General features: G+C 42.3%; 1 protein-coding gene across 1 annotated transcript; it reads right to left on the bottom strand.

Moving 5' to 3' along the window:
* Positions 1–391: 391 nt before the first annotated feature.
* Positions 392–24,233, bottom strand: LOC311492627 (protein mono-ADP-ribosyltransferase PARP14-like). Its single transcript, XM_084550960.1, has 17 exons — positions 23,888–24,233; positions 21,928–22,010; positions 18,687–18,714; positions 17,033–17,101; positions 16,491–16,661; positions 16,081–16,206; positions 15,638–15,739; positions 13,921–14,748; positions 12,504–12,629; positions 12,065–12,166; positions 9,412–11,175; positions 7,257–7,375; positions 4,051–4,286; positions 3,677–3,948; positions 2,903–3,042; positions 2,496–2,670; positions 392–2,411 (listed from the first exon to the last, which is right to left on the bottom strand). Exons 1-17 carry the CDS (start codon positions 24,063–24,065, stop codon positions 2,128–2,130), a joined length of 4,803 nt encoding a protein of 1,600 aa, XP_084407086.1. The 5' UTR covers positions 24,066–24,233; the 3' UTR covers positions 392–2,127.
* Between the last annotated feature and the right edge of the window lie 289 nt (positions 24,234–24,522).

The raw sequence follows: 24,522 nt of genomic DNA, 5'->3' as shown, positions 1-24,522 counted from the left end.
CAACACATTGACTGTAGGTTTGTTAAGGTTTCTCAGTTGGACAGGGCCTCTAAATGTGTTTTGCCTGTGATCTTGGCATAAGGGATTGTAACATCTAATCCTGTGTATTAACGAATACAGGCATCAGTTTAATTTACTACCCTCTTGAGCCATTAAGTTCTGAAAAACTGCTATAAAAACTTGACTGATTAATATTTTTTCTGCTTTATCAAATACATCTCTGAAACCACTTCAGCACTTTATAAAACTACCAAAAACTCGATATTTTGCAGGATTTTAACCCTTTAAATCCCAGTTTGATTACTTTGATTACAGTTTGAAGTCACTTTAGTTTTTTTGTGAAAACACCCAAAATTTGTTATTTTCCATAAAACTAATGTTTGGGGGCTGGGGCATGTTTTCCAAATCAATCTTGAACCAGAACCAGAATCGGAATGTCTTTATCTGTCATTTATTTGTCTAACTATCCTCTTGAGACCTTAGTGGACAAAAATGTCCCATTGACTCTCATTATAACCACATTTTTTAATCTCACCGCCATGACACAATATAATAGGAACATTCATTCTGTTCCTGTTAAGGGTCGCGGGGTCTGCTCTGGACAGGTCTCCAGTCTATCTCAGGGCCAACACAGAGAGACAGACAACCATTTACACTCACATGCACACCTACGGCCAATTTAAAACCACCATCAGCAGTTAACCTACTGAGCATGGTGGGAGGTGTTTTTCATTGAGTTCATTCAGGGATATTTTTATTTTTATTTTTTATTTTTTGTAGCTTGGTGTCACATAAACTGCAAGATACCATTACATGAGCAGGTGCAGAATGATGTCACTTATTTCTCCTGTTCAAATATTCCCAGTTCCGTACCATATTCTATTAGCAGCAGGTCTTGAAAAGGCTTAAGAAACCTCCTATTGGATAATTACTGCATGGGTGATTATCTCTCAGCTGATAACAAGTTATTTAAGCCCAACTGATGCAATGAGTAGCTTCTCATGTCTTCAACAACCATGTCTAAAGACACATCCTGTGGTCGTCTGTTTGAGAAGGGTCAAATCATTGGCATGCATCAAGCAGAGAAAACATCTAAGGAGATTGTAGAAACTACTAAAACTGGGTTAAGAACTGTCCAAGGCGTTATTAAAAACTGGAAGGATAGTGGAGAAGCATCAAGGTAAGAAGAGAGGCAGATGAAGTGATGCACCCATCATGCCTAGTGTCTACTGTACAAGCCTGTGGGGGCAGTGCTATGATCTGGGGTTGCTGCAGTTGCTCAGGTCTAGGTTCAGCAACATTATGAGGTCAGCTGACTACCTGAATATACTGAATGACCAGGTTATTCCATCAATGGATCATATTCCAAGATGACAATGCCAGGATTCATGGGGCTCAGATTGTGAAAGAGTGGTTCAGGGAGCATGAGACATCATGTTCACACATGGATTGGCCACCACAGAGTCCAGACCTGAACCCCATTGAGAATCTTTGGGATGTGCTGGAGAAGGCTTTGTGCAGTGGTCAGACTCTCCATCATCAACACAATGAATGAAACACTGGATGGAAATAAATCTGGTGATATTGGAGAAGATTATAGAAACAATGATACAGAGAATGAGCTGGAATCATAAAGGTGTGTGGATCAGATGGATTATCTTCAATGTTTTTCTTCTCGAGTTTTGTGTTTTTATAATTTAATGAAATTACAAACCACGTCTCTTTTTCTGTTTTCACTGTCAATCAGCTCGTTTGTATAAATTTCCACTATGACATAAAACAATAGGTTCACACAGCTGTGTCTGTGTTTCCTGGCTCACCTCTATCCCTCTGAACCAAATATTCTCAGAAGCATTTTTATTTTTTAAGTGTCCCACTGGTGCAAACCATCTTCATCAGCTCAGGCTGCCTCACTGGCTCTAGAGCAGTGTGAGCTGTTCACTGAGTTGTAAGATGTTAATGAAGCTTCTCTGCGTGAGTTTAATAGAAAGATACACGTTATTGTTGTTGTGATTGTATATGATGTCATTAATGTCATTACACATTATCTCTATTCTGAATTCAAACCAAAGCACAGAGTCCAGGTAACATGTTCTCAGAACAGTTTCCCTCTGAGATCACAGCAGCTCATGTGAATGTGATGAGGTATTCTGGGTAAGCCTGGATGTCGTTGAAGATGACAAACATGGTTGGGTAGATGGCGTGATCACAGACGCTGTCATACAGGTCAGCAGCGTTGGTTAAGCTTTTAGGGGGAGGTGCGATCAAGCCTCGTTTTCCCTGGGTGAAGTCTCCAACCAGAACCCTGGCCTGGTAGATGCGCTTGTGTCCGTAGGTGTCGGATGTGGCGTAGCCTTGTGCTGAATAGACGGGGTCCACAGCAAAGTACGAGCCATTGCCATACACCACACCTACAGGACAAAGGAAAGAACATGCAGTAAGGCCAGAGACTGACTCTGCAGAACCACTGGTGGAACAAGTATTGACATGTTTACCGTGTGCTCCTGCGTAGCTGCGGTTGAAGCCTTGTTTGTTGATCAGATCGATGGTCCTGGAGCTGGTACCGTGAAACAGCAGCCTTTCATTGTTTGTGTGTTTGTTCTTCACCTCCATCTGTTTCTTCATCAGCTGGTACCCCCCCCACAGTGTCGTATTCTGGACCCGTTCAATCTGCCAACGCAGTTCACACACATTATTCATCCCAACCACACAACTAGCGTCACTGTGACTTCTGGAAGTGGGACCTCTTTGTGGTTCAGCTGTTAAATGTACGTTAGTGATGGCTCCACATTCTGCTGCTTCCAGAGAGTTCACACTAGGATCTGATGCTTTAGGAGGGAGTTGAGACCCAGGAATGATTCTTTAGGGTTATTCAACAGATATGATCAGAAACTCAACATACACTGATGATGTTTGCAGCAAGGCCGGTCTTTTTAAGCTGCGCCTCCACATCGTTGTATTCATTAGAGCCCAGAGTGACAGGAAACAGCTTCACTATGTCTCCTTTCATGTCGTCCCAATGTGAAGGCAAAGCATCATCATCTGCAAAGATAAGAAGGTTTGTCTGAGGAGAAACTTCACTTTGTACAACCTGGATCATGTTCCTCTAATGTAGTACTTCTCAAATAGTAGGGTCGGCAGTGGGGACTTTCACTTATTACTGTCTTTATTGATGCTTGAATGATAAACAAGCCTCCAGTCACTAGGTGGCAGCAGAGCTGAATTGAATCAACAGGCTGCCTGTTCAATCCAGTAGAAGAAGAACACAGGAACACTGGTGTACAGAACTGATGGAGGGTATCACCAACAGGCCGCTCATTTTGTGAGTGTGGCATCAGGAAAAAAAAAAACACCTGTTAGCCTCTTACAAAGTTGCCCACCACATCGCAAAGTGCAAAAAAACTCACATGATATCCCAGTGAATCATTTGCACTTTTTTCTCTGTTTTAAGTTGTTGTAGATTTTGTGAACCACTGCTCTAATGTCCAAAGGTCCAGAAATAAACATGTTTACAGACTGGTACAAAAACTGTTGTGGAGTCTGTAGCTCATGTCTCCTTTCATGACAACTGTAGGAATTTAGGAAGTTATGCGGAGTCAGGCACGGCCAAGACCATCAATATCTGTATGTTTATATTTTGGCAATCCATTGAGTATATGGAGAGAACATTGCTCACCTTTCAGATCTTTTCTGAGGAGTTCCAACTGTTTACCCTTTGATGCAAATGCACTTTTCAGCTTCGGGTCAGCAGTGTACGTGTCATTGTTGAGCTTGATCTTCAGACTTTGTTTTTTCTCCAGAGCTTCCTCGAGTTTGAGGTTTGTATAAATGTCGAATGACTCCATCTTCCCAGTTCTGGGGTCCTGAAACTGCCACTCTACCAGACTGCTCACGAGCAAGGCCTTGTTCTTCAGGTTCTCCTTCCTCTCCACCCTCCGGATGATGTCCCTGATAGTCAAAAAAAAGTAGAGAGATGCTTTTTACAGTTGGTACTCTGACCTGAAGGTTTATTATTTTATATATGATTAATTCTGGTCTCTTCTTGCTGACCTGACTGTAGACTCTGCAGTAAAGACGTCCCTGGTCAGACCCTCCAGGTGGATCTGGGGCTCTTGTTTCTCCAGCCCTCGGTCCAGGCGGATGCTTACTGTCAGTTCCCTCTGGAGGGTTTTCAGCTCCGCGATGTCGGCCTGGGACAGATGATTGATGTACATGTCCTTGATGGTTCTCTTCGCCTGCTCGGCCACGATCAGCTCATTAATCTTCTTCTTAGCCAGAGTCACAGCCTGCAGATGTAGCAGTTTGATATTTAGTGTTCATGTACGGTATGAATTTCACCAAAAGAGATCTTGTTTTGTTGTGGTTGTATCTCCTGCCTGTGTGTGTGCATGCTTGATGCGTGTGTGTGTGTGTGTATGTGTGGGGACGTGTTTGGCGTGGCGACGCAGGTGCCGGTGAGCGTCAGCGCTACTTTGCTGCGTTCAGTAGTTTTATATTTTGAAAGTTTATTATAGTTGGTATTAAGGCACACGGACTGTTGAACCTTGTTGAATATTATGCCCGAGTTGTCCTGTGTGAGTCACGTGGTTTCAAATTGTTCATTCGTTGGTGTTTAACACTTTTTAACCTACACCCTCCAGCCAATCAGAATTGACTATTCACCCAGACCATGGTATAATAGGGGAAAACGAAGCGAGACGAGCAATACGGCTAATGTAGCGCGCTAGCTACTTTTCCGTGACTAAACACCATTAATTTACACCTAGGAAAGACGTTCCGTCAAATTGCCTGATGACAGTTCTATATTATTGCGCTGGCTCAAACGCTAGATGGCAACCATGGCAACGGAGACTCAACGTTATTTCACAGTTTATTCATCACAACAGCAAGACAGACAAAACATGAGTGATTTTATCATTTCTTTTAACTTATTTGGTGAGTTTGGCAACTTTGAAGACTGGGATGCAGCAGAAGAAAAAGAGAGAATATGAAAAGAAAAAGGAGAAGCGACACAAGGAGGTGACACCGGAGGAATTGAACGAATTAGAGGATGACAAGGACGAGATAAACACAAAGAAAACCACGAAATGGGCAGTTAAAACAATAAGAGACTTCCTGGCTGACAAAAACATGGACATCACCTTTGAAAGCTACACTGCCGCTACTCTCAACGACGTTATGTGACTGTTTTATGTGTCTGTCCAGTCGACCAAGGAAGGGGGAGAATACAGTGTTGCCAGTTTGAGGAGTCTGAGAGCCGGCATTAACCGCCATTTAAGTGACGTCAACATCATTAGTGACACTGTGTTCAAGACCAGTAATGTGGTTTTTAAGGCGATACTGAAGCGTTACAGAAAGAGTGGGAAGGACACCAGCTTCCACCATCCTCGCATCACTGAGTCGGATCTTCAAAGAATCAGATGTTCATCTGCGCTGTCTCCCGATACTCCCCTGGGCCTCGTCAGAAAGGTGTGGTTTGACATCCAGCTGTGTTTTGCTCGGCGTGGGAGGGAGGGGAGCCGAGAGCTGACCATGACATCTTTCATAATCCAAAGAGACGAGCATGGCGTTGAATACGTTAGCTTAGCGCATAATCCTCACACAAAAACCATAAAGATCCGAACGACCCACACAAGGAAAATCTACGAGGCTTCATGTTCGCCAGGCCAGGGGATCCTCTGTGTCCAATAAAAAGTTCGGTTCACGCCTCCGTGTCGTCCATTCATTTCTGTTAATGGACACCTCGAAGGGCATTATCCCTTTTTTCGATTCAATTTTATTTCTATAGCGTCAATAACAATACAAATCGTCTCTAGACGCTTTACAAAAACCCGGCCTTAAACCCCCAGAGCAAGCCTGAAGGTGACGGTGGCAGGAAAAACTCCCTTTTAACAGGAAGAAACCTTGAGCAGAACCAGAACCAGAACCAGCTCATATGGAGGAACCATCTGCCTAAGGCCAGCCGGGTACAGACAAGAGAACATCAAAGAGAGAAGAGAAGAGAACAGCAAGATAAACATCCATCTGTCATAGATACACATATCTGACTAAAGCGTACATGTGGAATCTGATGATACAAACTGATGATGTTACATGACAGTTTGAAAATGTAAGAGGAATCACAGGCATTGCTAACAATGCTAACCAGGTTGATTAGCTAACTTAGCTGATGATTTCTAGCAATTATGTTAAAAATGCTAACTATGCTAACAATGCTAACCATGCTAACCAGGTTGATTAGCTAACTTAGCTAATGATTTCTAGCAGTTATGTTAAAAATGCTAACTATGCTAACAATGCTAACCATGCTAACCAGGTTGATTAGCTAACTTTGCTAATGATTTCTAGCAGTTATGCTAAAATGCTAACAATGCTAACTAGCTAACTTGCTAGTGAGGACTTTTATTTTGAAACATTTGTTGCTAGGGTATCCATGGTGGCCACTATCAGGAATAAATAAGGTACTGTAGTATAATCATGTTGGTTGTTATGGAAACTGTCATAAATGCTTCATTCTGATGGTTGCTATGTTGGTTGCTAGGTACATGGAGGTTTAATATAGTTGACTGGAGGCATAGTTGATGATAACTGACAGTTGGAATGGTTGAACAGTTAAATAGTTGAGTAGTTTCAATGGTTAAATGATTTAATAGTGTATTATTGCAGAAACAGTTTAACAGGATATGTAGTCTTCAGAGAGAGATTGTATGCTTAAAGCCTGGATTCTAATTGCTTAACGGCTGTCACCTGGCATAGGATTCTAATTGCTTAACGGCTCTACTGTGATGTCATAATCACAATGTTAAGTCTATGGGGAAATTGTTTTTATTTAATAGTTTAAAAAGTATAAAAGTTACAAAGTTGAAAAATACATTCCACAGGTCTCCTAAGTAAGACCTACGTAACAAAGTTTGAATGAAGTTTCTACGTTAAACGGTTGAAGCTGAATTAGCTGCGTTAGAAGAATAATAATAAGAAGAAACGGAAACGGAAGACTAGGAAGAACAGTACAGTGCATTTTCATGCACTGTAAAAAAAGTAATCTGGTACTGGTCCAGCACCCAGTGGTTGGGGGCCGCTGCTATAGACTGAGGCGGTCTTTATGCTAAGCTAGGCTAAATCACGTCCTATAGCTTCCCACCAAATCACAGTGGTTAATGTTCTAAATTCCATTTGAGAAATAAAGAACATTAGAGTCCTCTGACTGGCTTTCAAATCAAAGATGCAGAGCAGAAAGTGAACAAACATATTTATACCTGGTTGTTGTCGGCACACAGGTGAAACACCGTGTGCTCAAACTCCTCACTCTCCAGAACTAAAGCCTCAGCACTCGGTTGCTCCTCCATTAATTCGGAAAACAATGAAGTGATACCGTCTGAAAGAACAGAAACCACGGGACGTAAAATACAAATAATACAAAGGCAAAGCTATGTATGATCACTGTGTTTCCTCTAATGCTAAGCTCCAAAATGAGGATTAACCCGCCACTGAAAGTAGTCTCAATCATCATTAAACATCTGAGGAGAAATTATTCCTCAGATCAAATTGAAAGCAGGTAAACGTTTCCTCTCATTATTTCCTGAGAAAAAATGAGAGGAAAGCAGAAAGAGTTCCTTTCACTTCAGGACGACATGTGAAAAGGCAGTCTGTGATTTTCCGCTGCACATTTTATGCCAGACGCTTCTTAGAAAGCAGAATCTACTGAAATGATCCTGATCTCTCATTCCTGGATTACTCCCAATGTCCAGGAATAATCTGCTCAATGATCTGGAACGTAGGGATGGGCGATATGTACTAAAAAATTTATCCCGATAATTTCTGCTATTTATCACGGTAACGCTAAAAATGACGATAAATAAACACAATTTGAGCCTATTTGACTGTAGTGCATTGGCAAGTTTCATCTGAGTTTTTTTTTTTTTTTTTACTGTTACTGTCCTTTGTATGCACTATTTGTTTGCAAACCTTGCATGTTGTAAATTGCTGCTCCGCGTCAGACTTTTAAAACCAAACCAGTTGAAGATAATGGAGGTGGAGCCTCGTCTAGGAACGAGCTCCTCGTTCCCGGCGTATCTGCTTGTCAATATGTCAATATTCCACACGTGTTGGGCTGCGAGGGTGCCGCGCACATATATACGTCATCAACGGGAATTTATCGTTTTTATCGCGGGATGACATATTCTTACTGTGGGGAATGTTTTTGACGATATATCGTAAACGATGAAATATCGCACATCCCTACTGGAACGTACGACTGCAACACTAGGAACAATCAGCTTTAGCAAATATTTTCTACGACTTTACATGCAAATCTACATACATATACTGTATATTTATTATGTGATTTTGTCTTTTCTGACATTTGGGTCGGAAGCTGTCGGTGAAGACAATGTCACGGCCCGGCACCTTGGTCGCTCTATCCTTAAAGGTGACAGAGAATGAAAAAACGTTTTTACCTTGTCTTAGTTGAATAACGGTAGTCTGCCCGCATTCACGAACATACGAAAAGTGCTAGACATTCTGAACATCTCTGTTTCATAGAAATTCCTCCTTTAGAAATGTCAGCCAGAAAACGGCCCAATCTGAACAACGGATACATATTACGTAAAATGCATCTCACTGCCCCCCCACTCTCATTCAATTCCCTCCCCTTCAAAATAATTTGCATACATCCGCCCTCTCGCCTCCAACGGGAAGTACATTGCAGCAGTGCTTGCGGAGTTCAAGGCGAAATGGCGAGTCGCGTTCCGAGGTGTGCTCTTCCAGGCTGTGCAAGCGGTGTGCAAACTTTCCATTACATTCCCACCGAAAGAAATGCACGAGATGCGTGGCTGCTGTTCATTTATAATCGGATTCCAACTACATTCAACCACAGACTGCTACTTCGTTTGTGAACGGCAGTCTATGGCGAAAGATAAATTATTTTCTGGTCCCGATCGACTTGTGCCTTGGATTATACATATGTTGTTTTTCAGAATAAAAAATGATTTTACATGTCAAGAATGTCACAGTTTGTCGCAAGATAGTTAAGTAAAACGCTATGGAAAATACGTAATTAAACGAACTACAAGTCCCGCATGCTGGCGCGTACAGAACCGACCAAAACTCCCTTCGGTAAGTAGAGGGGCGGGACTTCGGCTCTCTATAGCGAAGTTTACATTCTTTTGAGTGGCAGCAAATGCAGCCAATCAGCGTCAAGTGCTTGCATTTCATAATGAGGTTGCCAGTTAAGCCCGAAGGGGCGCCAAATAGGTGCAAAACCACGCGTTTAAAATCCCCCACCCTAATATAGCTTTCTGAGAGAGGTTTTTAGGAAGCTTCTAAGGCATTACAGACCCAACCAAAATTTTGTTGTCTGCATGTCACATCACAGATCAAGGATAAATACCCCGTTCAATCATTCTATGTCACCTTTAAAGTGGACAACAGACTGCAGACTCTGACTGGCCGCCTCCAGGAGAGATCTTTCACTTCCTCCTCTTCCTCCTCGTTCTCGTATTCCTGCCCATCCTCCTCTTCCAGCAAACTGACGTACCAAGGGTGACTGGCTCTGTCCTCGGCCTCGACACCGCTTATATCCATTGAGAAGAGAGTAAGTCTGAACTCTTGAATAACAAATGCTATTTTCTTCACCATAGTTCTCTTCCTCCTCCTCTTTGTCTTCAAACTCTTGGTGAAGTGTCACCGCACAGCTGAGCTCTGACATTATTGTAGACAGGAACATGCTTCCTTGAGACTGGAAATACTTCTTAGCTCCTGGCTTGTCCACAGTTAAGGTGTCAGTGAAGAGAGTGCTCACCAGTCGCTGGAAGTCGGATTTGGCTCTCTGGACGTGAAGACGAGCCCCAGTAATGAAGACTCTTGGCTTCTCTGGATCAAAAAGGACTTTCACGCCATTAGCTTTGGAAATACTGGACCAGTCATGTGTTTTTTTCTTGTCAAGGAACTGAACAACAGCACAGGACTCGACACAAAGCTTTTCTTGAACGTTAGAGTAGTTCATAATGAACTCCCTCAGGCAGCGGCTGACCTCTTTGACTGGATTCATGAAGCCGGCCACCGTCACTTTGTCTCGTCTCGCTGGGTGGATATGAACTTCAAACGTTTTCTTCTTTGAGGAGTTGTAGGTGTCCAGCAGCTTTTGGTTCAGGGCCACCCAGTCACGAAGTTCCAGAACTTCCTGGTCTTCCACATCCAGATTCTGCGTGGACAAAACTGCCTTCATCTTAAACTCTGCGTCGGCGAAGATTTTGTCAGAGCTTCCCAGCAGGAACAACCCTTTACTGTCCACGCCGTAGACAGCACTGATGCCTTGAGATGTGAAAAGGTCATGGGACATGTCCATGGGGTCCACACTCCTGAGGAAGTTCAGAAGACTTGGGGGGATATTCAGATGCCGTTTACTCATACTTACATTCCTCTCTAAGATCCATGCTTTCATCTTGAAAACCTCTGTAGGTAGTCCTGCAATGGTTAACTTCTGCTGGCCTTCATCATAGGACAGAGTCATGTCAGGAGAAACGTCCAGAGCAACTTTCTGCAGCCCGTCCTGCTTCAGGATGTACAACCATGCAGGGGACAAAACCACGTCCCCAGAGATGGATTTCATCTGCCGATCAATGTGAATCGTTGCTTTGACAACGATGTTCTCCACAGGAGCTCTGATTCGTTTTATATCATCAGCTTGGCCAGCGACGGTCAGAACCCCCTTAGATACATCCACCACCAGGACGACGTCTTCCATCACAACAGAACGCACGTGTTTCTCTGCAGCTTTCCATGCCGGGGGGTTCACTGGACATTCAAAGGCCGAGTACTGAGACATCAGATGACGGAAGGCGTCTTGGGTGTTTCGCGCCCAGTTGTCTACGTCTTTTGCAGTCAGACCTTGTTGCCTCAGGAAACTTGGCATCGGGCTAAGTTTCACTTGGGGATTTTCCAAGTCCACCCTGCAGAAGTGTGGACGCATCTGATCGTTGATGCTTTTAAAAAGCTTCTTCTCCTGGAGGAATTTCCAGATGATGAGGTGAACGCTCTCTGTGAAGGGCTCAGGCATCTTCCATGTTGGCCGCTCACTGCCGTACAAGGCCGTCCCCAGGGACTCGTAGTACGGATAAACCTTGATGGGGATGGACCGCATGTCATAGTCTTCTTTGATGCAAATGCTTTCCACAACTACAGCGATATAGAAACACAAGAAACCAAAGTCAGGGAAACTGCAGAGAATTTAAATGATTCTGGTTTTCTATAAAGATTCTCATCTGGGTCACATAATACACTATATGGACAGAAGTATGTGGACAACCTTTTTCTTACATTTGTTTGTCTGTTCTTTTGATTCTGGCTGCTTAGTTCCAGTGAAAGGAAATCTTTGTCTTAAACATCAGTAAAGAGGAGTTCACACAGGAAAAGACTGTCAGTGATGTGTTGACCAGAGAACATGAATGTCACCGAAATTCAGAGAGTTGTAGCGATGACAGAAGGCAACAAGAAATCTGAAGAATTCAAAAAGTTGAACTGATCTCAACTTTAAGACAACGACCAACGGGAGCGACTGTGGTCCAGCAGCACCGATGTCCTGTAAAACCTTGTCGGCTGCATTGACCACAGCATCAACAGTGAAGCTACCAGGCTGACAGAAATCAGAATAGTTTCCTTCAAACGTTGACCTGAGGAAACACCATCCACCATTTTGGTTCCTACCACCAGATCCACCACAATGATTGCAGCATGGAGCACCTGGTGAACCCAGATGGAGCACTGTTGGTGTTGTTGTTGGTATTTTCTCTTCAAATAGAGAAAGGGCTTGCTCCATCCATACACTTTTTTATGTTCTGATTATTACACTACAAGAGGGTTACCAAGGCAACTAGAACCTGGGATGTCCACATCACTGGTTCTCTGATCTGATGGAAAGGCTGAAACTGAACAGAAGCTTTTGGATGTCCACATACTTTTGAACATATACTGTATTTTGTTAAGATGCATATTGAGAGGATCTTTAACTTCCAGTTTCTCTGGACATTTTGTTTTAATGTGTGACTTTAATCATGTTGTATAACACCTTTAGGGTCACTGAATGTGACGATGGCAGCTTGCTCCTCTGGAATCATGACGATACTGTCGGGCTCAGTCCAGGTTTTATCAAAGTACAGCTCCAGCATTTCTGAAAGGAATCATTGAGTGCAGACGTTAACTTTACGATAGCTTAGAAGATTCATTTCTTACCAAAACTGTGACTGATGGAGGAAGACAACGAAACCAGTCGCAATGTGAGGACACAGAATTTGCAAAACATTTCAACTGTGATTCTTTTCATCTGAACTCTGTCACAAACTTTTATTGAGAATGTTTTCTTCATCAGGAAACTGATGCATTGATCCACAGTGGATCAAAGAGCAACTTTACTTCTCTAACTTGGGAAATAAGATGCCAAAACGCTGCTACTGTGAAATATGATGAGCTCTGCATATATTCACATATAATGACAGCTGTTTATTTACCTTTAAGCACAGTCGGAGGAAGATGCTCCACTCTGACGCTCTTTGCAGCGTCCAGCGGCTGAGCACTCAGTTCATGTTTCTGCAGCTTTTTGCTGGTTTGACTCACACTGAGGAACTTCTCTGCATCTGGAAAAAAAAATGTGTTGCTGTCTCAAAACAATGCGTGAGTATTTACCGTAATTTCAGAACCACGAACAGCGTTGTTGTGTGCTGAAATAGTGGAACATTACTAACGGCTGTGTCAAACAAGCGCTCTGTTCTTGGTTTGAAAAATAGCAACAGATACTGATCTACTGTTTTGAGTGAATGAATATTCTACAGCACCAGTAGTACCAAATGACGTCCGTAATAATCTCGTAGGTCTGAAATCTGATCATAAACGGTCAATAAAGTAACCGGGAATACAGACTAGACCTCCAAATCTGGATTATCCAAAACCTGCTGGGAACACTGGGAACAGCTGCTGTCTCAAAACAATGCATCAGTATTTACTGTTGTTTCAGAACCATGAAGAATGTCGTAGTGTGCCGGTACAAATTATGGAACATTACAAGCGTCTGTTTTTTGCTCACACACAACAGCCCTGTTCTTGGTTCTGAAACAGACAGTGATTTGTTCTCTCACGACAACAATACCCTCTTTTATAAAATGAAAATAAAACAAACTGAAACATGAGAAACTGGACCTCATTAACAGACTCTAGTCATGTGACCTTCAGGTGGACTCCACCCATTCAAACCTCAACCCTCCACCAGCATTTTAGAGCTGAAGACTTGGATGAAACGTCTTCGAGGAACACGACAAGTCCAGGTGTCTTTGTTTCAGCTTGTTTTTTTTTTTTTTTTTTGGATAAACCGTTTAAAGTTTCTAAAGAATCGTGTTCCAGTGTGAAGCTGAGAGCTGCTGACAGAGTAGAGGGATTAGAAAGCATCACTATCACCAGACTTCAGATAAACATCAATAAAAAGAACACAGTGAGCTCTGCATGTATCTGACTGGTCCGGCCGTACGCTCCCTCACGCTCTCTTAGGTCGGCAGATCAGTCATTGTTGGTCGTCCCAAAGACAAAGAGGAAGATGAGAGGTGACCGTGCCTTTGCAGTTGCTGGCCCCAAACTGTGGAACAATTTGCCATTGCACATCAGACAGGCCGACTGTCTTCCTCATTTTAAATCCCTCTTAAAACAAAATGTTTCTCTTTGGCTTTTAACTCAGCATGAGATGTTGGTTCTTATGGTTCACATGGTTTGATTGGTTTTATGATTTAAATCTTGTTTTTAAATTCTTCTCTGTGTTTTTATATTCTCATGTCTGTGTACAGCACTTTGGCCAACCTTGTTGTTTTTAGAGCTTCATAAATAAAGATTGATTGATTGATTGATTGATTGATCCATACATAGTGAAAGCTGTTTATTTACCTTTAACCACAGTCGGAGGAAGACGCTCCTCTCGGACGCTCTTAGCTGCGTCCAGCGCCATTTTTACATTCCTCTCTAAGATCCATGCTTTCATCTTGAAAACCTCTGTAGGTAGTCCTGCAATGGTTAACTTCTGCTGGCCTTCATCATAGGACAGAGTCATGTCAGGAGAAACGTCCAGAGCAACTTTCTGCAGCCCGTCCTGCTTCAGGATGTAGAACCATGCAGGGGACAAAACCATGTCCTCAGAGATGGAGCTTGTCTGCCGATCAATGTGAATCGTTGCTTTGACAACGATGTTCTCAACAGGAGTTCTGATTCGTTTTATATCATCAGCTTGGCCAGCGACGGTCAGAACCCCCTTGGATACATCCACCACCAGGACGACGTCTTCCATCACAACAGAGCGCACGTCTTTCTCTGCAGCTTTCCATACCAGGGGATTCACTGGACATTCAAAGGCTGAGTACTGAGACATCAGATGACGGAAGGCGTCTTGGATGTTTCGCTCCCAGTTGTCTACATCTTTTGCAGTCAGACCTTGTTGCCTCAGGAAACTTGGCATCGGGCTGAGTTTCACTTGGGGATTTTCCAAGTCCACCCTGCAGAAGTGTGGACGCATCTGATCGTTGATGCTTTTAAAAAGCTTCTTCTCCTGGAGGAATTTCCAGATGATGAGGTGAACGCTCTCTGTGAAGGGCTCAGGCATCTTCCATGTTGGCCGCTCACTGCCGTACAAGGCCGTCCCCAGGGACTCGTAGTACGGATAAACCTTGATGGGGATGGACCGCATGTCATAGTCTTCTTTGATGCAAATGCTTTCCACAACTACAGCGATATAGAAACACAAGAAACCAAAGTCAGGGAAACTGCAGAGAATTTAAATGATGCTATTTTTCTATAAAGATTCTCATCTGGGTCACATAATACACTATGTGGACAGAAGTATGTGGACAACCTTGTTCTTACATTTGTTTGTCTGTTCTTTTAATTCCGGCTGCTTAGTTCCAGTGAAAGGAAATCTTTGTCTTAAACATCAGTAAAGAGGAGTTCACACAGGAAAAGACTGTCAGTGATGTGTTGACCAGAGAACATGAATGTCACTGAAATTCAGAGAGTTGTAGCGATGACAGAAGGAAATGAGAAATCTGAAGAATTCAAAAAGTTGAACTGATCTCAACTTTAAGACAACGACCAACGGGAGCGACTGTGGTCCAGCAGCACCGATGTCCTGTAAAACCTTGTCGGCTGCATTGACCACAGCATCAACACTAAAGATACCAGGCTGACAGAAATCAGAATGGTATCCTTCAAACGTTGACCTGAGGAAGCACCATCCACCATTTTGGTTCCTACCACCAGATCCACCACAATGATTGCAGCTTGGAGCATCTGGTGAACCCAGATGGAGCGCTGTTGATGTTGTTGATGGTATTTTCTCTTCAAATAGAGAAAGGGCTTGCTCCATCCATACACTTTTTTATGTTCTGATTATTACACTACAAGAGGGTTACCAAGGCAACTAGAGCCTGGGATGTCCACATCACTGGTTCTCTGATCTGATGGAAAGGCTGAAACTGAACAGACGCTTTTGGATGTCCACATACTTTTGAACATATACTGTATTTTGTTAAGATGCATCTTGAGAGGATCTTTAACTTCCAGTTTCTCTGGACATTTTGTTTTAAAGTGTGACTTTAATCATGTTGTATAACACCTTTAGGGTCACTGAATGTGACGATGGCAGCTTGCTCCTCTGGAATCATGACGATACTGTCGGGCTCAGTCCAGGTTTTATCAAAGTACAGCTCCAGCATTTCTGAAAGGAATCATTGAGTGCAGACGTTAACTTTACGATAGCTTAGAAGATTCATTTCTTACCAAAACTGTGACTGATGGAGGAAGACAAGGAAACCAGTCACAATGTGACGACATGGTCAGAATTTACAAAACATTTCAACTGTGATTCTTGTCAACTGAACTCAGTCACAAACTTTAATTGAGAATATTTTCTTCATCAGGAAACTGATGCATTGATCCACAGTGGATCAAAGAGCAAATTTACTTCTTTAACTTGGGAAATAAGATGCCAAAACGCTGCTACTGTGAAATATGATGAGCTCTGCATATATTCACATATAATGACAGCTGTTTATTTACCTTTAAGCACAGTCGGAGGAAGATGCTCCACTCTGACGCTCTTTGCAGCGTCCAGCGGCTGAGCACTCAGTTCATGTTTCTGCAGCTTTTTGCTGGTTTGACTCACACTGAGGAACTTCTCTGCATCTGGAAAAAACAAAAAAAAACAGTCATACCTCCACATTTACTTCCTCTAAAACTCTAAATTCATGTGAAGATCTTCATAATCTTCACAATCAATGTATCTCCATCTTTGATGTAAAGCTGAACATCCACTCTGTTTAATCCCAAACTGTTCACAGAAATCAGTTTCTAAGAACTGTGAACCTTTTATTCCAAAGATTCCAGGTTGACTCAACTGAAAACGGTTGTATGTTTATGATGCTGGTTTGAAGAACAGCTCTTTGTGTTTGAGTTGTGTTGTTTTCTACCTGCAGCGTTGTTGAAGGTGACCACGGCTTTGTTGGATTCCCAGATGATCTCTAGTCTCCAGCAGCTCTCGTCCAGGCCGGAGATGTTCTCCACCAGCATGGACAGCAGATCCTTAGATGTGTTGTTGATGTTCCCCAACACCACTGTAGCGCCTGGAGAGGACTTAGAGTCTGAGAGAACAGTAAAGATCAGCTTTAGCTTCTCCTAATCCTCTACAGACAAATAACTGATTGTATTTGTTGACAAAAACCACAAACTGAGACCAGCCTTCATTAATGTTTTTCTTTTTCATTCAAGATGCTGGATATGAAATAAAAGATGTTTGCCAACACAACAAATAATTTAAATGTCTTGATTGTGACGGTACCAACTGAAAGATATCTTGAGTATAAATGTAAGAATTAGAATAATAAGTTAAACTGGAAATGTTTAGGATTAACTAAACTCTGTAAAGTTTGAATAATTCACATATAAATGACTAGTCTGATGAAGCATGGAGCAGAGAGTTTCTTTCTTCTTCAAACACAGAGTTTGTTTTTACCGTCTTCGTTTGCTGCAGACGCGTCATTTCCAGGTTCTACTTCCGTCTCCTTTGAGTCTGTGGATGAGTCTGACAGTCAAGAGATTCAGGTTAGTCCAGTTTACACTCTTTATCTGCACAAATGAACATGAAGAAACACACTTAAGGCCAGAGAGTAAAATGGAATAAAATATCTATTCTGACTTTGTAAAGCTTTGACTGCACAGATTAGAGTTTGATGAGAATGTACTTGAACTAAAAGGAAGTTTGTTTCTGTATCAGAGTCTGACATCTCTTCCTCATCTGAGTCACTGTTGTCCAGCAACTATTAAAACACATCAGTAACTCCCACTGCTGCACTCCCACGATCACACACTGCAGTTCGTCTTCACTTGAACCTTGTTCAGCTGTGTTCATGGTTCAGAAACAGCAACAGGTACTGATCTACTGTTTTGAGACAGCAGTTTTATTTACATATAGACTGCAGCACAGATCAGATGACAACAGTCACTGGAGATGCATTTTAATGCTCAAACATATTAAATCTATCAGGGTGGAGGTGAGTCATTGTTTTGTTTTGAGCAAACAGCCGGTTGCATGATATTCAACCACACCCCAAATGATATCTGTGTTTATTAGCATATAGGAGGTTTGAGATCAGTACACAAATGGTCACTGAAGTAATACTACTAGACACTAGACCTCCAAATCTGGATCATCCCAAACTTGACAATAGTCCCCTTGTGTTAAAAATGAAACTGTATGAAGATCTTTGAGGTTCCCAGTCATCCAGGTCATGGTATACCTAACAAACCCTAACCCTAACCCGGCAACAAGGACAGCTGACCTCGACCTTAATCTGATCTGATTACAAGTGTTACACCTGCCTTTAAAATGCATCAGCACATGCATCACATGGAGCCACCGTATAAACTCTCAGTTTACAGCAAACAAACAGAACATTATTTAAGATGCAGTTCTGATCATAAACAGTCAATACAGTAACAGGGAATACAGACTAGACCTCCAAATCTGGATTATCCAAAACCTGCTGGGAACACTGGGAACAGCTGCTGTCTCAAAACAATACATCAGTATTTACTGTTGTTTCAGAACCATGAACAACATCATTGTGTGCCGGTACAAACTGTGGAACATTACAAGCGCCTGAACCAAGAACAGGCCTGTTCTTGGTTCTGAAACAGACAGTGATTTGTTTTCTCCTGACAACAATCCCCTCTTTTATAAAATGAAGCTGTGTGATTGTGGTTGAGGTTCACTGTCATGCAGGTCATGGTTCTTCCAAAATAAAACAAACTGAAACATGAGAAACTGGACCGTTAACAGTCGTTAACAGACTCTAGTCATGTGACCTTCAGGTGGACCCCACCCATTTAAACCTCAACCCCCCACCAGTCTTTTAGAGCTGAAGACTTGGATGAAACATCTTTGAGGAACACGACAAGTCCAGGTGTCTTTGTTTCAGCTTGTTTTTTTTTGTTTTTTTTGGATAAACCGTTTAAAGTTTCTAAAGAATCATGTGTTCCAGTGTGAAGCTGAGAGCTGCTGACAGAGTAGAGAGATTAGAAAGCATCACTATCACCAGACTTCAGATAAACATCAATAAAAAGAACACAGTGAACATCAACAGCAGCACAGAGGAGCAAACATTTACCTGAGACGTTGTTGTTGATTGTTGGACTCTGAGGAGATAAAACCAGAATGATTCAGAAATTAAATGAGACCAAAGAGAATTCAAATAAATCTCTATACAAAGTCACAACATGTGTCTTCTATGATGAACGTGGAGCGATAAAAACACGAGTTAAGGTTTAAACACTTCACTGTAAACAACACAAGGCTGAGGTTTTATCAGGCTGACATGGTGACGCTCTGATGACACGTCACCTCTTTATGATTTTACAGCCTCATGATATTCTGTGTAACCTGTGCTGTGGGTCAGTCAGGTTAATTATTACTGGAGGAAAGAGGAGACACACCTGATCAGATCACACTGACACAACAACAGAGGACGAGCTGAATGATGAAGTCTGAGCAGAATATTCACGTCTGGATCTTTAACAAACGTCAGAGTTATTACTGACGGTTTATCAGAAAAACACACGTAAAGTATTAAGAACTAAACTTCTACTGGACATGACATTAAACTGTTCTCTCTCTGTCTTGATGTCGTACGTTTCTAAATCACTGCAGCGAGATGTTAAAGCAGATTTTCAGGGCGTGTTGTGTTCCCCAGTCAGCTGTGACTTGTTTAAAGGTTCCTGTTTGTATCCACTATGAGTCACATACTTTTACTTTAATGTCTTATCTTGGTTGTTTTATTTCTGTGTATTTGGAGTTTTAGAGGAAGTAAACATGGAGGAGAGCTGCTGAATGAAAGGTTGTGAAGTGTTATTCTCACTGTGTCATCTCCATGAAGGGCCGAGTCCTGACCTTTGACCCTGAATACAACACAGCATCTCGTAAAATGATATGAAATCAAGGCTGCCCTGATCAATCGATGTTCCACCTGCAGCTTAAAAGTATTTGCAACCTTCAGTATTTTCAGCAACAACATCAGCTAAATGTTTCTGGTAACAGCTGTTGGGATCTGAACCTGGTGGTGCATAATCGAGTTAACCACATGGATGCCTTTGTCTTGGAAACAAAGGAAAGCCCTGGAAAAACCCCAGTTCCCACAATCCTCCAGGTGTGAAAACTGACCAAGCAGTTCATTGGCTGACAGTGGCATGTGACCTCTGAGGTCATCAGGTCATATAAAATGCGCTGTTTGGCCTTTGTTCTCTCTCTTACCTTCTTACCCTCTTCTCCTCCACTCCACACCTCCCCGGTGGAGACCCCCAGCTGCTCTGCTGCAGCTGGGCTCAAGGCCTGTTCTCCTTACAGCAGCGAAGCGAGATCCTGCTGAGGAATCTACACTAGCTCTTTTAGCCACGAACACAAGGTTTGCAGGCTAAACTCCCAAACAACAGAAGCCACACGGCTAGTTAGCACCGAGCTGCTAACAAGCTACTTCAAAGGACTTCAAGGAGCGGCCGGTTTCCTTCCAACGTCTGCCATCAGGAAAACACAGCAAGGACTACAACTTTTCCCAGTTTGGCTTTCCACCAGGAACCGCTAAAGGAGCCACACAGCAGAAATGGACTTTCCACCAACTGGTAGTATGTCCTGGGCATAGTTAAGCTAAAGCTAAGCATAGAACTATAAACTTTGATTTGATGTGATATTTGTTTATAATGAGTGTTTTAGTATAGTGACTTGATATTAGTTTAGATTATGCAACACATAGACTCAGGGTCTCTTGCATGCTAAACTAACCATCCTCTCTCTAACCTGGAACCTCTTATCACATTCCATGAGGGCATTCAACCAGCACATGGTACATGAGTGTCCCCACTCAGCAGCCATTGTTCCTTTGTCTTCAAGACCTCGCGGCCCCCGCCGGCCATCTTAACACGCACACACAACCAGCAGCCATTTTGATGCACACACACACACACACACACACACACACACACACACACACACACACGTATTGAGTACACTGTAGTTAGATTGTATGTTTACTTTTATTCTTGTGATAAATGTCTTTTAAACATACCTGTCTGTTTGATATTGCACAAGAGTGAATATTGCCAACCTCTACACTGTCAAGAACTCCAAATTCCTTCAACTTTAACTAGTTGTTAATGTGGTAATTTCGGTTATAGTTATTAAGTTAATTATTAATCAGAAGTCCAAATTGACAATTTAGTAGTAACTTATGAGACTGATTTGATTGATTGACTATCTTTTTCCTTCCTAGAAGGGTGGTGCCCTGAGGTGATCTGGTAATTCGGATCTAATTATTTAATAATGAATAATTATTTATGATAAATATTAATTATTCATGATAGCCAAACCCCAATATTGAGTGCCTTAGTACCCAGGCCCCAACACAGCTGATCAGTGGTCTACAGCAGCTTGGAGGAATTTTAGCCCATTCCTCAGAACAGAACCACTTCAGTTCTGAGATGTTGGTGGGTTTCCTCACATCAACTGCTTGCTTCAGGTCCTTCCACAACATTTCTATTGGATTAAGGTCAGGACTTTGACTTGGCCGTTCCTAAACATTCATCTTGTTCTTCTTTAACCGTTCTTTTGTAGAACCATTTGTGTTCTTGGTTCTCGTTGTCTTGCTGCATGACCCAGTTTCTCTTCACATTCAGCTCATGGACAGATGTCCTGACATTTTCTTTTAGAGTTCACTGGTAGAATTCACAATTCATTGGTCCATCAATGATGACAAGCCGTCCTGGTCCAGATGCAGCAGAACAGGCCCAAACCAGGACATTAGCACCCCCATGTTTGATGGAGGGATGAGGTTCTAATGCTGGAATGATGCAGTGTTGTTTCATCTCATTTAAACCAAACTATTCTACTTTGGTCTCATCTGTCCACTAAACATTGTCCCAGTAGTCTTCTGTCTTGTCCACATGATTTAATGTGATAATATTTCTGTTCCATGACTTTGATCGGGTTCTCTTTGTCTACTTTCAGGACTTGATTTAAATCCTCTGATGCTTTGAGTCATTTTTATGCAGAAATGTAGAAAACTCTGAAGGATGCAGAAGGTTTTTAATCCTCACTGTAAATAGTTTCAGTTCTGAAGCTCTTATTTTGTTTTTGCTTTCACTTTCAGTTTCTTAATTAGCTGTTCTACTTTCTATCAACTATCCAGGTTCAGTTTTACCTCTGATTGGAACGACACTGTGACCAGATATTAGAGTCAGAATAAGGATTTCTTGACAGAACAGCTGATCAGAGAACACCTCTCTGAAATGAACCTGGTTGATTCTCTGCAGAGCAGCAGTTAGATTTAGATCAGATGTTATTAAATAAGAGAAAATACTCACGTCTCCAGACGTCAGCCGTAACTTGATGGTCTTATTCTCCAGGATGATTTCATGGTCATCCCTGGCCAGGACTCGTTCCCTCACTGAGCAAAAAGAAATGAAATCACACTGAACTTTACTGGAGACTTAATGTTTAATGAAGCGTGAGGATCAGACAGGATGAACTGTAGCTTCCTGCTGTAGCCAGCTTCATGTCTTCTGACCATGTGACGTTTAAACCCAATCATTTCTTCTAAAAGAAGGAACCTGAGGTGCATTTCTTGACTCTGCAAAGACGTTCAGCGTCTCAGCAGGTTCGTCACTTTTTTGAGGTCCTCTGGAAACGTTTCTGTTTCTGTTTCTTTTCAAACGACAATGTCTGAGAAGTGAGATGTGAGAGAGTCCACCATCACACCTAGCCTGGTCGTTACCATCCTACGTTTCCGCCTGAAATTTGATTTCGGTCTGGCACATAGTCTGGCCAAATTGCCCTTCAACGGTTCACGTGTAACCGCCGCCAATCAGCGAATAGTTGAGTGATGACGCGGAACTCGCCTGCCGAGTTGCTTGTAGTCCAGCGAAGCTTGTAGTTCAACAGCATAGCAACAATGGTGACGGACGGAGGAAGAGACGCTAGAAGCCATCCGCCAAGTTGTCTCAACTCTGGAGAGCATCACGGAATTAAAACCAGAACAAGAGGCTTGTCTTGTCAATTTTATAAACGGCACGGACGTCGTAGCTCTCCTTCCAACTGGCTTTGGGAAAAGTTTGATTTATTTAACTGGAAGCGGAAGTGGTAAGAGCCTGAACTCCGGCGCACAATATACGTCATTACCAAAACGTTGCTGATTGGTTAAGGGTTAAGGGAACTCCAATGATTTTAAACCTCAAAATAAGCATCCGCCCGTTACGGAGACAGATTCCTATTACACTGGGCCAGACTAACGTGCCAGACCCAAATCAAATTTCGGGCGGAAACGTAGGATGGTGATGACCAGGCTACATCACACCTGCTGTCAAACATATTTCCATGGGACGGATTAATTATTTAAATTGCTGATGAAAAGCTAAAGGCCGACAGAGAAACAAGCAAAAAACTGACCAGTAGCAAACGTCAACGACTAAAAGTCCTAAAAGTCTGAAGAAGCAGCGTCTCAGCAGGTTCCTGGAAACATCTCTAGCTGCAGGTTTGTAGCCTGGACGCCAGACAAACGCCCCCACCCTCAAATATCTGGAGGGGCAAAGCTGTTCTGGAGTCTCTCTGATGGGAACTGATTCTGCCGGGCCAATCAGATGGTTTGGGGGCGGGGCTTAATGTGGTGCCAGTAACAGTAGTCATACATGTTATGTGAGAGACATGGAGGTGATCTGAGGTCTGCTGAAGTGAGTCGTTCTAAGGTTTGTGTGTTAAAACATTGAACAGGAAATAATCTGAACAGTTTAATCTCTTAAAGTCATAAACGTGTGATTGGCTGGAGGACTATCAGAGGTCACCAGGTTACTGTTGCTGTAAATGAAACTGATGAGGAGTCGCTTTCTGTTTGTGTTTGGTTCAAATGAATGTTCACTCAGATCCTGACGGAACCAAACACACGTCAGAGAACAAGACGTTATTCATGTAAATAAATCCATCTGTAACAAACAGAACTCAGTCTCAGCTGTGACTCATGTAAACAGGAAGAGGTGTGCCTGCTCACAGGCCAAATGCATGCTGGGAAGTCAGCTGACTGTCCCTGGATGTTTATTAACCTGCTTTAAATCTGAAAGATGATCTGATCATCAATAACTTTACACAATAAACAGCTGATTGGGTTGAAATATATATGATTATTATAAATATTAGTGTTAAACATGTTTTTAGAATCTGAGCTGAGTTTCTAAAAGTCTCCGTTGATCTGTCAGAATGTGAAATAAAGAGAAAATAACGTGAAATAAAGAGGATTGTCTGGTTTGATCCAGGAAGCAGCGGGCTGACTCTCACCCTCCTCTGATCGGAAGAACACGGCGGCTCTCGGGGCTCCGTCCTCCGCCTCCACCCGGCAGTCTCCTCCGCTCGACTTTCTCTTGCTCTGGAAGTAAAGGTGCAGTTTGTTCCTCAGGGTTCTGGTCTGGGTCTGACCCCAGTCTCCCTCCACGATCACCGGCAGACACTCGTCCATCGTGTCCGTCCGCCACCAACACAACCACGGACTGAGGAAGACGGAGCAGGCGGCGCAGACTCAGGACTGAGGACTGAGGCTGCTTTCACTTTCGATTCATCACAAAACGAAACGTTTGGATTCACTGAAGCAGAAGTTAAACTGAAGATTAAATAATAAATAAATAAATAATATAAAATACAATAAAGAAATGAAACATAAATCAATTAATAAATGAACATTAAAATAAAATAAAATAAAATTCTCACATGTTGCATGTCATTTTACAAAATCCGGAATAATATCAGTCAGTATCAGTAATAATAATAATAATAATAATAATAATAATAATAATAATAATAACAATAATAATAATAATAATAATAATATGAACACAATGAAAAATATATGAAAATGGTGTAAAAATACTTCGATTAAAACAAAATAAATTAAAATAAATTCGATGAACACGACAGAA

Source organism: Chelon labrosus (genome assembly GCF_963514085.1).
Source record: "Chelon labrosus genome assembly, chromosome: 9".
Taxonomy (NCBI): Eukaryota; Metazoa; Chordata; class Actinopteri; order Mugiliformes; family Mugilidae; genus Chelon; species Chelon labrosus.
Note: the sequence above shows the minus strand (reverse complement) of the source record. Positions and strands in the feature narration are given on the sequence as shown.

Bases quoted from the DNA above. Each gene is read 5' to 3' on its own strand.
- LOC311492627 (XM_084550960.1), bottom strand. From the start codon at position 24,065: ATGGACGAGTGTCTGCCGGTGATCGTGGAGGGAGACTGGGGTCAGACC. The intron at 7,376-9,411 runs GTGACATAGAAT...CTGTTCTTTCAG, and splicing joins GTCTGTTGTCCACTTTAAAG to ACGGTATCACTTCATTGTTT. The intron at 2,671-2,902 runs GTATGTTGAGTT...CTGCGTTGGCAG, and splicing joins TTGCTGCAAACATCATCAGT to ATTGAACGGGTCCAGAATAC.